Below are 14,177 nucleotides of genomic sequence, written 5' to 3'. Positions count from 1 at the left end.
AGACAACACTGGATCCTTACCCCGCTGTGCCACAGCAAGAACTCCTATTCTGGTGAAGTTTTTCATCAGACCTCAACTGGGAAATTATTTTCATTGTGCCACCCTATTCTAGTTGTTAAAGGTTCCATATTTTAGCCAAAAGAAGATGGTTCCAGAGGTACCAGAGATTTTTAAATGGCTAAAATGACGAAGCAGGGACTCACAATGTAGGCAGTGAGGTAAAATAAGGGAAAGGACTCATTCCCAGGAAACAGAGAACATTAAGTTGATTGGTCCCAAACCAAGGGCTCCAAGTCATCCCCGAGGCCACTCCAGTAGATTATATTAAGCTTGTCTGCATGGTAATTGCAAAAAGGGTTGACTCATCAAATTTAAATGTGACTTTGACTGAGGGCTTCACACCCCGCTGTCTTCATGAATGGACTCATTTCTGAGCACTTGCTTTCCCATCATCTGTCCTGGTAGCTTCCTGGGAAACAGCAAATGCCAGAAACAGCATGCTTGCAGGTATAACCCATTGGATGGGAACAAGGAAGACAGTGTGCAAAGAATTATCAAGAGCACAGAGTCTGACCTAATGGCCTTGAGCAGAGGTACTGCACAGGTACTTAAAACCATCATTGACCTTGGGCTCATTCTTCCACTTTCCCCAGGACTTACTTTGGGAGGCTCAGCAAAAAAGCCAACACACATACACTCAGTTCTTTTCCTTCCATGGTCAAATAAAAGTCATTCCTATACACAGAACACTTTGCTAATATCATGGAAGAAACAGGCAGAAGGTACCGTTCTGCCCTCCAGGACTCTTGATGGGACTCCAGTTGCAGCCAAAAAACCCGGCCTCTGCAAACTGGAATCAGTTAAGTCTCAGAGACAGAGTTTTGGATGAAGCAGAAAGAACAGCTTTATTGCTTTGCCAGGCAAAGGAGGCCACAGCAGGCTAAGATCTCAAAACTATGCCCTGCCATGAGAAAGATAGCAAGGGTTTTTATAGGTTTAGCTTGAAAAAAAAAAAAAAAAAGGCGGTTGACAATAATTAGGGTGCCATCATTCTTCTCCCTCCATAGATCATTTGAAAGTTGTCAATGCTGGAGTCAGGTGGTCTGGTGATGGTTTCTGGTGGTCTTTGGGATTATCACACCTTGAACTTCTCTCTGCAGCGAAGATTGCTCACAAAAGGAAGGGGGTGTTAGGGAGGGTTCCAATTACATAGAAAACACTAGATGCAATATAACTCTAGTAAACATAAGCAATTAAGCAAGGAAGAGCTGACCACTACGTGCAAGATAACTCTAGAAAGTAAACATTGCTGGTTTCAGAAGCAAGCAAGTAGCTCAGGCAAGGTTGCATCGGTCAGAGGCAAAGCATTGCCCCTGAAGCCTAAACAAGACTACTTTACCAGTGTTTTCCCCCAAATAGTTATGATGTTCCTCCAAATGTTACACATAGGGTTATTGCATGACCTGGAAATTCTACTCCAAGGTATCCGACCAAGAGAAAAATCTATGTCCACGCAAGAACTTGCACACAAATTCCTAGTTGTGTTATTTGAACACCCAAAGGTGGAAACAACCCCAATACCCATCAGTAAATGAATGCACAAAGTGGAAAAATGGAAAGGAGGGAAAAGGACTGGAGTACAGACACAAGCAACAACATAAATGAACCTTGAAAAGATTATGCTAAGAAAGAAGGTGGTCACAAAAGGCCATATATTGCAGGATTTCATTTATGTGCCATGTTGCAGATCTATAGTGACAGACAATAGATTAGTGACTGTCCAGGGCTGGGGAAAGGTAGGAATCGGGAGTGATTTCTGATGGGGTTTCTTTGAGGAGGATAAAAAAAGTGGGCTAAACGAGTGTAGTGATGGTTGCATAATACTGAATATACTAAAACAAACCAAAAACCCTACTGAGTTGTGTACTTTATTTTTTTATTTTATTCTTTTGTCTTTTTGTCCTTTTTAGGGCCATACCCATGCATATGGAGGTTCCCAGGCTAGGGATCTAATTGGAGCTGTTGCTGCCAGCCTACACCAGAGCCATAGCAATGCCAGATCTGAGCTGCATCTGTGACCTGCACCACAACTCACAGCAACGCCATATCCTTAACCTACTGAGCAAGGCCAGGGATTGAACCTGCAACCTCATGGTTCCTAGTTGGATTTGTTTCCGCTGTGCCACAATGGGAACTCCAATTTGTGCACTTTAAATGGGTGAATTGTATGGAATGTCAGTTATAATCTCAATAAAGGTGTTAAATTATGAAAGCCAATGTCTAGGTTTCTGAAAATAATGAAAATAGCTGCTGCTAGATTTCTGATTTCTCTTTGTGGCAGTTTTATTCCTTGGTTAAGTCCTTTTCCTCAAGGGGAGAAATGAATTTTGGGTGTTTTAAGAGGAAATCCAAAATCTGTGGGTTTTCCAATTATCAAAAGATAAAGACATGTAAGAGTTCCTGTGGCGGTGCAGCAGAAACGAATCTGACTAGGAACCATGAGGTTGCGGGTTTGATTCCTGACCTCGCTCAGTAGGTTAAGGATCCCGCATTGCCATGAGCTGTGGTGTAGGTTGCAGATGCGGCTCGGATCCCACATTGCTGTGGCTGTGGCGTAGGCCAGTGGATACAGCTGAGATTTGACCCCTAGCCTGGGAACCTCCATGTGCTGAGGGTGCAGCCCTAAAATGACAAAAAGACCAAAAACAAAACAAAAAGATAAAGACATGTAAGTTTGTGCAGTGGGACAGTCTTGGTTATCATGAAGCTTTTTTCATTCCTATGAGCTACAATGGGCTGCTGACAGAGGCAGACAATCTGCATGCCCTAAAAACCTGCCTGGTCAGGAGCTCCTGTACTAGGGAATGAGTGTGTTCTGATTAAAATCTGGTCATCTGTTCTCTGGGAATTTTCTAGGCTCCTGTTTCTGGTTAAATAGTGTCATAGTTAAATTGTGTGATTCATTTAGCAAATGTTCCCTGAGATTCTGGTTTGTGCCAGCCCCTTTGTCCCAGACAAGGACAAGAGATTTTTTTAGGATGAACATCTGATTTTGATGAGGTCAGAGTAGCACAACCAGCCAGAAAGCCACTGCCAGCAAGAACCAGACCTCCTCAGGCTCAGGATTACTTCCTGGCTGTGCCTTGGCCCCAGTGAGGAATCTTGGTGGCCAGAGAACATGTTGGTCCCTCTCCGTAGGTGGGCACTTCTCCCTCCCCCTGCTCTTCACTGCCCTCCACTCCCACGTCCCTAACATTTACCCCAAAGGACAATAAAGCCAACTGATTCTCAGGGTAGAAAGCAGATGCTTTATTTGAAAACTAACCTCTTGAAGGAGTTCCCATCTTGGCTTAGTGGTAATGAAACCAACTAGTATCCATGAGGATGGAGGTTTGATCAAGGACATGACCACAGAGAAATAAATCACTTTCCCCAACTCCCCCAAGTAGCCCAGTCAGGTGATGAGAATTGGCCAATCAAATGAAGGCTCATTTCATTTCAAGCAAAGCGCTTGGAAAGAGAGGGGGGCGGAGAGAAAAAGCCTTACTACACAGAGATCTGTGGTCATAAAATGAAGGAAAGGCTTCATTGAAGCCTTTAGCTTCCAGAAGGCAAAAGTATGCTATGGTGTGAGACACAAAAGCACATCACCACTCACAGCGTGAAAATTCTAAGCAAGGAATCAGAGAAGTCAAATTTCTAAGGGAGAGCTAGGAATCAGGACCAATGGAATGTGAGTGAAGGAGATTAAGAATATCTTATGAGCCAAAAATTTATAGACATAATCATGTTTTAGGGCTGCACTCGTGGCATATGGAAGTTCCCAGGCTAGGGGTCAAATTAGAGCTATAGCTGTTGCCCTGTGGGACGGCAATGGAGGATCCAAGCTGTGTCTGTGACCTGCACCATAGCTCAAGGCAATGCTGAATCCTTTACCCACTGAGCAAGGCCAGGGCTCAAACCCGAGACCTCATGTATACCAGTTGTGTTCGTTACTGCTGAGCCACAATGGGAATTCCTATAGACAGAACTTAGTCCTTATTTCAAAAGCAAGAAGGCTGAGGCTGTAGAGATGAAATGTTTCCCCAACAGACATGCTCTTTCCTGGTCTGAATATTCTGGGTGAAGATGGAGGTAGCGGGGGCCTGACATTCTCTACTAAAAATAGGATTTTTCTTGAATGGCCACTGTAATATCATGTTCAACTTCCAGTTTCCTATTGTTTCCCAGACCATGCAAGTTTCCTGTTGCTTGCGGAAATAGGGTCCTGTAATGTCAATCCCTAATATAATGGGGAGTTTATTTCACTGAATGCGAAGATCCAATATGATGTTTCACTACATGGGGCTGATGTCAGGATGCTGTTTCCAGTCTCTTGCCAGCTGCTTTAGGTTTTCTTAGATTTGCCCTAAGAAAATTGTTTCCCCAGAAAGTGACAGAATGAAGGAAAGTTGACACTTCTTAGATCCCTCAGTGGTCCCTGGAGGTTGAGCTCGGTGTAACCAAAGAGGAGGAGCTGACATTGGAGTAGAGCTGACATTCCCTCCCAACAACAGGTTTAAGGGATTTAGGGCAACTGGAACCCTTACAAAGCTAATGCAAGTGCAGAGACAGTAGAAATACTTGACAGTTGCTTATGTATTTAAACATACACTTGCTCCATGACTGAAAAATTCTACTCCTTGATACCCAAGGTATGACATCTCCACAAATAAAATTCAAGGAATCTTTTTATTAAATCCAGTTTTCCTTAAAAACCACTCCCAAGTGTGGTGGCTTATGACAATCACTTCTCAGTTGTGGTGAAACAGGTATTAGCAATGGCTCAGCTAGGTGGTTCTGGTACAGTCTCTCCTGAGGTTTTGGTTGGAGAATTACCTTCCAAGGATGCTGATTCACACAGCTGTTGGTTGGAGGTATCAGTCTTTCTCCACAGAGCTTCTTCAGCATCCTTACTGTGGCATGAACCACTAAATTCTTCAGAGCCAATGATCCAAGGCAGAAACTGATGTTTTTAATAACCTAGTGCCAGTAACACCATTATGTACACTTTTTTTTTTTTTTTTTTTTGCTGTACCCATTGCATGTGGAAGTTCTTGAGCCAGGGATCAAATCCACACCACAGCAGTGACAATGGCTTAACCCACTGGGATCCCACATGGGCTATTTTGATTCAAAATAGGAGATTGTATAAGGTGATTGTACACAGGAATGAGGCTGGGTACTAGTGTTCCTAGTAGCTTTATTGCTCACCACCACAAGCTAGAAACAACTCAAACGCTCATCAACAATGTTGCTGAAGTGAATTATATAAAGTGACCTGGAAGTTGCCGAGTGAAGATGAATGGTGGGACCTTACTTAACCAGGCTTACTTGCAGAGCTCCTTCCTTGGAAGAAAGGTCATCCATAGAATTTGGCTAACAGTATTAGTTTCAATTTTAGTAGGGTTTTTACCTTGAGAAGGCACAGTAATTCACTATCCCCCTGTTTTTTTCTACTTGTAATTTCCGTTTTTTTTTTTTTCCTTTTTAGGGTCACACCTGTGGTATATGGAAGTTCCTGGGCTAGGGGTTGAATCGGAGCTGCAGCCGCTGGCCCAAGCCTCAGTCACAACAGCAATACCAGATCCAAGCTACATCTGTGACCTATACTGCAGCTTGCAGCCATGCCAAAGATCCTTAACCCACTGAGCAAAGCCAAGGCTCAAACCCACATCCTCGTGGCTACCAGTTGGGTTTGTAACCTTCTGAGCCACAATGGGAATTCTGTACTAGTTCTTAGTATTTGTTGGTTCTGGCTCAGAACAGAACCGCTTCTGATCAAGCTACTTCCAATTTATCAAGGCATGATCAGATGCCTCTTTTCAGGCATTGTCTTAGTTTTTGAAGCATAATGCTTAGAATAGAAAGATCAGTGTCACCTGAGAAATGGTAGGAAAATGCAGGTTCATTAGCCTCAGGCCAGTCTACTTAATCATATTCTGTGGATGGGGCCATTAGTCCGTTTCCATCAGCCCTCTTATTCTGATGCATACTTAAGTTGGAGAACAATGGTCTAGAAGATTTGGTACTAGCTCTAGCTCAGTTTAAGTGATCTTGTGCAACAGTTTTGTTCTACATTCTCATGAGCTTGAAAGATCTGCTAAGTCTGAGATTTTAGTTCTTGTAGGTTCTGCTCAGGTCAACCAACTATGAAGTTCTACTGAAATGATGTTCTAGGCAGAAGATGGAAGAAAAATAAAGGCATCATGTTTTCTTCTCAGGTTAAAAAAATATATATATCAAGCTGGAAAAAGGAGATGCCAAACAGCAGGTGAGCTAAAGAAATTATTTACCTTTCAAATGAGAAGCTGGGCTAGTGGTGTAATCTTGTTTTATTGGTTTTATTGACACATTTGGTCTGAGTAACTCATCTCCATTTCCTGAAGACCAGGTAGGACACTAACAAGGCTCCAATAATTAAGCTTCCCAGGAGGCCAGCCACCCACAGAGCATGGGAGTCTACAGGAGGCCCTGTGGGATGGAAAGGTAGGTTAGTAGGTTAATGGATACTGAAACCAAATGATTCTACAACCTGATAAAGACTGCCAGTCTTTAGACCATTTCTTTTGAGGTTCACATTGACCAAATCACTAAGGGCTAAGTAGGGGGTGAAGAAGTAGCTATGGTTTGGCCATTGGTTTAGATACAGGGCCTCAGGTATGTTTTCCACTCACTTGAGTATTTATGGAGCCTTTCTGAAGAGTCCCGAGTGGCTTGGAGTAGAATCATGGGACCCTTGCTAGAAATGCTAGCAGTGCCATTCTGAAAATGGATGTCAGAACTTCTTCTTCCTGTTGGGGAGAGGAATTTGAAATTTGTTAGAATTTGTTTATACATGTGGTATGAATGGCTAAGGAGTCTAAAATAGGGCCAGGGTCCTTGGTTATGGACGTTTCTGCTCCATGCTTCAAGAAAACATCAATGTGTTAGATACAAAGTCTCAGTCTCAGCCTTGGCCATTTGTGCTAACTTTTGCCTCATTTTTCAGACAAGTTATGACTTTGTACTATCCCTAAACTGTCATTCTTCCTCAATAGGCTCTTGAACCATAGCATCTTAATATTGAGATCTTATGAGAATAACTGGTAAGGAGTTCCTGTCATGGCTCAGTGGCAATAAACCCAACCAGTATCCATGAGGATGAGTGTTTGATCCCTGGCCTCGATCAGTGGGTTGAGGATCTGGAACTGCCATGAGTTGTAGTGTAGGTCGCAGACACGGATTAGATCTGGCATTGCTATGTCTGTGGCATAGTCTGGCAGCTGGGAAGACCCCCCAGCCTGGGAACTTCCATATGCCAGTGGTGTGGACCTAAAACAGACAGACACACACACCCTCTGAACTTTCAAGTTTTCATTGTTTAGACATATATGTATCATTGTAATTGGATGGGGAGTATTTGGTCTGTTAAATGACAATTATTAGCAGTATTATGAGTGTTTGTTTTATTTTCATTTTTGCCAAAAGGAACCTAACACCTTAGAGGTCATGAATCCCAATTCAGAGGCCAGATAAATGTTAGTGGGTCAGGAGAAAGGGCACAACCGTGGAAGCACTGGGCCTGACCATGTAGAGCGATCCTATTCCACCTGTAGGTCTTTGGGCCATGCTGCCAGACCTGCCTTCAAGCAAGTATAGAAGTCTACATTTTATCTGGCTGGACCAGAAATGTTGTGATTACAGGCCGTAAACCAGTTTGACTCCTGGCTAAGTCCAAATTTATATGGTAAAAAGCTGAGGCTGAGCATTATTGAAGGATTTATGGCTTATATTTAGAAGTCCTGGAATTCTAAGAAAATTCTTAGACTTCTGTTCTACTGACTCATAAAAGTACTTCAAGAGGCCTTGTTAATAAGAGGACTCTTCAGTTTGATTCATTTGCCCACAGGATGAAGCTCAGCGCTGGGACTCCAGATTCACTCAACTCTGTCATCTGGTGTAGACAGCTTGTATACTCACGTCTGGCAGCAGGACAGGTTGTCACACAGATCGGTGTCCCTGCAGGCTTGCAGACTGATGCAGTGCAATGCAGATACACCTGCGAGCCAAAAGGATTGGGAACACAGTGTAACACCCCATAAGTCTTCAGACCTGATGAATCTTCCCTCCCCCCATCAGATGAGGTCGAGAAAGTTATTAGCCACAAGCTGGTCTCACAGAGGCACTAACATAGTAGGCTGTAGCAGACCCGATACTCAGGTCAAGGCCATCCCTGGGTGGCTCTGAGGCAGTGCCAACAGCCAGTATGAAGGGGCCACTTGACTGAGGAGTGGTACCGTGTGGAAACAATTGGGTTGAGGGGCATTAAAGTCCTGCTGAAGAGCAAAGGGGGAGGCATCATACCGGTCCCTTGAGTGCCTGCTTTGCCACAGAGTCCACAAAACTGAAGGTGGAAACACTGAAACGCTGGTAGTGAGAAGGAAATAGCAGGTTTGAGGCTTTCTGGACAGGGATCAGTTTGGTCTGGTAGTTGTCTCCAGTGTAGGGGCATCTAAGCCAAGAGAGATAGGCAGCCATCAAGGTGGGCTCCTGGGAGGGACTTGGATCCGGGCACAGGAAGGAGCCACTTACCCATTGACTAGCATGGGCCACTGTGGCTGGAGCAGGGGGCTCATGCCGGGTGTGGCCCAGCACTGGTGCAGGTGCAGCCCGAGACTGGGGTCTGTTCGGTGACGGATGGAGACCTCCACATAGATGGGCTCCCGAAGCAATTTCACCACCGGGTAGTCACTAGCATTGTAGTAGGAGCCATAGCGTTCATCTGCAAAAGGCCAAGACAAGTTGAAGCTGTGAGGAGCTAGGAATGTCAAGGTGGCTTGAGATAGACTATCACCCACATAAACATCTTTTTAGCAAGGCAAGGCCCTTGAACCCAAATAACAGGACTTAGGCTACAGGCCAGATCCCCCACCCAAGAGGGCCTCACCTTTGGCAATCTGAAGCTCCAGAGTAAGAAGTCCAGGGTGGGTCTCCGGAAGGGGTGGTGGGAGAGTGAAAACCTGGACGTTAACTGGGAGAGCACTGCTACTTACAGAGTAGATACAACTGACTCGAAGCCTGCAGAAAAATAAGACATTAGCTACCAGCTTGGGTAGACGGGCCATGTCCCACTTTTTCAGGCTTGAGGAAACATGAAGTTTGTCAACACAGGGGTGTGGTCTGGCCTTGTGAGAACTCTCCTTGGGAGACCAATATGTAAATGAGAAGGTTTTATGTGTTTGATGTAAAGCCCATACAAGAAACAGAGGCGGTGTGGTGAGAAGCAGGCGCCTTCAGCGGAGGGGCAGTCAGGGAAGATGTTGGAGGTGATTGATATGAAGGATGATGAGAAGTAACCTAAGTGGAGGAGAGACAAAAATGGAGGCAGGACGAGTCTGAGGTCCATTCAAGACTCCACACAAGGACAACACAAAGGATGAGAGCATCAGAGAACAGGCAGTTTCAGTAGCAGCAGTTTTATTCGGGGCCCTGTGAGTTACACTCATGATGTTACATCTAAGCTGTGGGAAGACAAAGAGAAATTTTTAAGTATGCCTTAAGTATCTAAGGTTTTAAAGGGATTCTTTTACACTATAGCTCAGACAATAGGGTAGGAGGAGGAAGAAGTCAGTGAGAAACAGGAAACCCAGTACGATGTGCCGGAAGTCCAGGTTAAGTTTGAGGCTTAGACCAAGTTTGTGGCAGCAATGCAGGGCTACTAGATTAAATAATGGGTGGTGAGCTTGGAGCACACCAGGGCAGTAGACAGTTTCTTCTCTCATGAGGAGATGTTCTTTTACCGTTTCATGTTTTATGCTAGAACTCCTGCTTTGTGTAAGAGAGGATGTCAGGTGTTCTGGTTAAGCAAGGTCAAGTTAAAGACCTTTACCTGAAGATGCTGTCTCGGGTAATAGAACCATGGCTCCAAGTCCTCACATCCCGAGCTGCTACCAGCTCATTTTCATATACCGCCTGGTTCCCAGTTACCTACAAGGACAGATAAAGATGTCTGGTCACTCTCGCTAGCGAGATGCTGCTGTACTCAGAACTTGTTTTGGTCCAGCACTCAGCAGTGCCATCACAGGCTGCTTTCTCATGTGAGTGGAGGCAAGAGGGGCTCAGCAGGGGTCACTTCACCATCTTTCAGGACAAAGGGACTGGAAGGGGCTTTGAGTACTCAGATGAGGCAGCCAGAGACACTACTGACCCTCAGCTAACCTCCCTAGCCATCACCCAGCCCAGGGTTTCAGGAGGAACCTGGTACTTGCTCTTTCACCACTTGGTAAAGAGTGCCAGCCCCTCGCTGGAGCAAGAGAGGGAGGATGACAGGCCCAGTGCCCAGGTGAGGTGCTGGCTTTCTCAGCGATGAAACTTACCTCTGTGTTAGAGGCCATCCTATGGCCCCCTGAGCTTCCCTCACAGCTAAGGTATTTCAGTTCTCCCCCAGTTGCCAGCATCCACGCTCAGCTTCTAGAGTTGGGAACACAGCCCAGGGTCAGTGCTTCTTACCCGTTTTGCAGTCCCACAGGAACTAAATGGAAACCGGAAGAGGACAAAAGTGTGTGTTTCCATCACAGGTTTACATTCACTGTCATTTCTGAAGGCCAGGTGCACAGAATCCCAGAGCAGTGGAGGTGAGGTCACATTGCGAGACACAGCGATGGAGAAGTAGCCGTCTTGGGTACAGCGTGAGGTCACTGAAACATCAGAGCAGACATGTCAAAGGCAGGGCACCTCTTGTTACTGAGCCAGCCAGCCCAATCTAGTGATTTAGGATTTAATTTTCTAATCTCCCCTCCCATTTCTAGAGAGGCTGGTGTTCCCAGCTAGTGACCCTGATATAAGATTTGCTGTCTAGAGCTTGACTGAGGCTCTGGATGAGCACGTGGGTTTGAATCTCTCCTCCACCACTCACTGTGTGGCCTTGCAGTATTTAACCTCCTTGCATCATTTGTTATCTATAGAAGCGAAGAGCAGTGCCTGCTTTGTTTTTACTCAGCTAGGCTTCAGAGCCTAGGTTTGAGTGTGACATCAAGGTGTTTGATGAGGGTCATATTTTTTTTTACATGAAAAAAATATGGAGCATCATTTGAGGACCAATAGTCATCTTTTGACATAAAGCTCTCTAGATAGACCACTATCAGCCCCCAGAATAGCTTTTCCTTGGGAATTGGTTTAAGTTACTGTCAATTAGCATCTTGCACATAGACTTAGCTTCCTGAGTTCACTGCCTATTGCTTGCTTTCTTTTAGATTCTAGGAGAGCAGACAATGGGAGGCTGGAGAAAGTTCTGTCACTCGGGTCAAGTGTCTCAGGATGTGTTTCTTATACATCAACCTCTGTTCATGTTCTCTATTTGCCTTCTGGCTGGGGTTGGGGGGAGATAGTCCTCCTCTGGGCTTCCTTGCCGATAACTGGCACTTTTCTTCAGCTGCTTTCAAAGGTAGAGCCACTCACCTGTGTTTCCATAGTAACAAGAAGGGACCTCTTCCGAGTTGTAGCAGCAGCCAAGCTGCTTGCATTCTCCTTGAGTGATGGGTGGAGGAGCACATGGCAATCGGTCCCACACTGGGACAGCATCACAAAGGCCAATGGTTGGAACATCAAGAGCTAAATTTTTAAGAGGAGAGTAACTCAAGGTAGGTAATACAGTTTGATCTTTTCAAGGAGACCATTCATTACAGAGCATCAACTTTAAATTCCCATAGACATCTAGATGACTGGAATTAATATTTACATACCTAGAGATTAAATCAGAAAGTTCAGTAAATACTAAGTCACCTCATATGAGTCCCCTTTGGAAAAAGGAAATACCAACAAGATTGGTAGAAGCAGCCAGAGTCTTTACTCTTTTATTCAAGTAAAGAAATCTTCCTTCTGGGGTTCCCCTGTGGCTCAGCGGTAATGAACCTGACCAATATCCATGAGGATGCAGGTTAGATCCCTGGGTTAAGGATCCCACATTGCTGTGAGCTCTGGTGTACACCACCAGTTATAGGTTTGATTTGACCCCTGGCCTGGGAACTTCCCATACACCGTGAGTGTGGCCCTAAAAAAAGACATTTAAAAAAAAATTCTTTCTGTTCTTTAAAAGTTATCTGGACAGCACTCTGAAATCAAGTTCTGGTTCAGCAGGCCTGGGGCACACCCTAGCATTCTGCACCTTATCAGTACCACCGCTCTGGGCCATGGAGTTATTTAACAGGACAGGTGAGAAGAATTCCCAGTTCAATTCTAATGACTGAGGCAGGGCTCTTGGAAGCAAGACAAGGTTTGCAGGAATTGAGTAGGCATGTTTCCTATTGATCCCCAATTAAGTCAGCAGTAGCCCGCAGCTAAAGAGGCTGAGCCCTGTTCTCAGTGCAGTCAGCTTCTGCAAAGCATTTGCCGAGTCTCCCTTCCAGGGGAAGGAACTGGATCCAGGGATAACTCGTGTTTGAAGCCCAGCTGTGCCACCCACCACTGAGGGGCCAAAAGTAGTGCCTGCAGTGCTGGGCTAGAAGTAAGGGGGTCACACGTGAAGCCCTCCAGTATTTGGGCACTAGGTAATCCTCAGGTGGTACTTATCCTAAGGTCACCCCTGGAGGGGAAAGCCGGAAGACTGTTCTCCATGGGGCTGGTGTCTTTGCACAGAGCCAGCAGTAGGGGACCAAGGACACCTTCCAAGAAGATTCACACCACCTTGGAGTTCCTAGCCTTTACCTAGGAAATCCACAGGGCACTTAAACAGTTTCGTCTCTGTGACTGTTCTGTGTCCACCTGCATCTGCTTCTTCAAGTCCAATGGGCATGAGGTAGTGAGAGTCCTGGAGAGACAAGCCCGGAGTCAGCCTGGGTGGTGGCCCCGGCATCCCAGTGTCCCCAAAGGCAGGGGCATACTCACCCACTCAGTCACATAGCAGCCTCTGTAGGATGCTTCCACTCCCATGGAGCTGCCTGGGCCCTTGTGGACCCACGTGCCACAGCCAGAGTCATTCTGCAGCTTGTGCAGCCGCCCGTGCCTGTCTGGGTGGTGGGGAGGGGGGAAAACAGAGTCAGTCACCATGGCCACTGGTGCTGGGAAAGGACAGCCAGCTCTGCCCTGGGCCCCAAGGGGCAGCTGTCATGAAACGACAGGACCAAACAAGGAATCAGATTCAGAAGTGAAGTGATTTCTTTGTTGTTGTTTTGGGTTTTTTTTTTAATTTTTTTGATTTTTAGGGCCAAACCTGTGGCATATGGAGGTTCCCAGGCTAGGGGTCAAATTAGAGCCACAACTACTATACCACAACCACAGCCACATGGGATCTAGCCACATCTGCGACCTACACCACAGCTCACAGCAATGCTGGGTCCTTAACCCACTGAGTGAGGCCAGGGATGAAACCCATATCCTCATGGATGCTAGGGTTCCTTATGGCTGAGCCACTATGGGAATTCCCCCAAAATGGTATTTCTGAAGATTCATCATCTAGAGGAAGGCTGCTGAGTTCAGCCAAAGGAAGGAAGCATGAAGAAGGAAGACAGTTTGAGACCGGAAAGGAGACGGTCACACTCACCCCAAACCACCAGTGCAGAAGGAGTTGCTGTGTCCTGGCTGAGAAGATTTATGGAGAAATGAAAGCTGCTTGGCCCACAGTAGAGGCCACCAAGGTCATCTGCTGCTTTGGGCTGAGACGGGCCTGGCAGAGCAAGACACAGCGGAAAGCAGAGCCAGATGGATGGCCGCAACCACATAGTGCCTGCGGAGAACAGGATACTTCCGCTCCCAAAAACCCGAGCTCCCCGTGCCCTGGGGAGGGTTTTATATGCAGAGCAAAAGCTGGTTTCAGCTGCATGCCTTATAACAAGCAGGTGGACCTCCTTTGGAAATGGGGAGTCTTCCATCTTCATTCACTTTAGGCCCCATATCATAGCTGCTTCCCTTTAAACCCCATCAGGTGGTCCTCAGAGCCCAGGAACAATGTGGTGCCTATTAGCTAGAAGAGTCTTCCTCCAGACTGCGGAGTGGAGCCCGTATTTTACTGGCTTATTGACTCTCCGAGAAGCTTGCCTGTTTGGGTGTAAATCCTAGCTCTGCCTCTTACGAGTTGTATGAACTGGGTAAATCACTACTTTTCGGAATCTCAGTTTCCTCATCTGTAAAGTGGAGATGTCGCCTGGCAGGAGTGTTCTTGA

At 45.9% G+C, this 14,177-nt stretch overlaps 1 protein-coding gene across 1 annotated transcript; it reads right to left on the bottom strand.

Annotated features, from left to right (window-relative positions):
* Positions 1-6,364: 6,364 nt before the first annotated feature.
* ZP4 (zona pellucida glycoprotein 4) lies at positions 6,365-13,762 on the bottom strand. Its single transcript, XM_047761295.1, has 12 exons — positions 13,559-13,762; positions 12,904-13,025; positions 12,724-12,826; positions 11,479-11,631; positions 10,531-10,718; positions 9,911-10,008; positions 8,969-9,099; positions 8,614-8,803; positions 8,386-8,533; positions 8,002-8,080; positions 6,717-6,833; positions 6,365-6,513 (listed from the first exon to the last, which is right to left on the bottom strand). The coding sequence occupies exons 1-12, from the start codon at positions 13,734-13,736 to the stop codon at positions 6,410-6,412; spliced, it is 1,611 nt and encodes a 536-aa protein (XP_047617251.1). The 5' UTR covers positions 13,737-13,762; the 3' UTR covers positions 6,365-6,409.
* Positions 13,763-14,177: the final 415 nt, after the last annotated feature.

Source organism: Phacochoerus africanus, chromosome 15 (genome assembly GCF_016906955.1).
Source record: "Phacochoerus africanus isolate WHEZ1 chromosome 15, ROS_Pafr_v1, whole genome shotgun sequence".
Lineage (NCBI taxonomy): Eukaryota > Metazoa > Chordata > Mammalia > Artiodactyla > Suidae > Phacochoerus > Phacochoerus africanus.
Note: the sequence above shows the minus strand (reverse complement) of the source record. Positions and strands in the feature narration are given on the sequence as shown.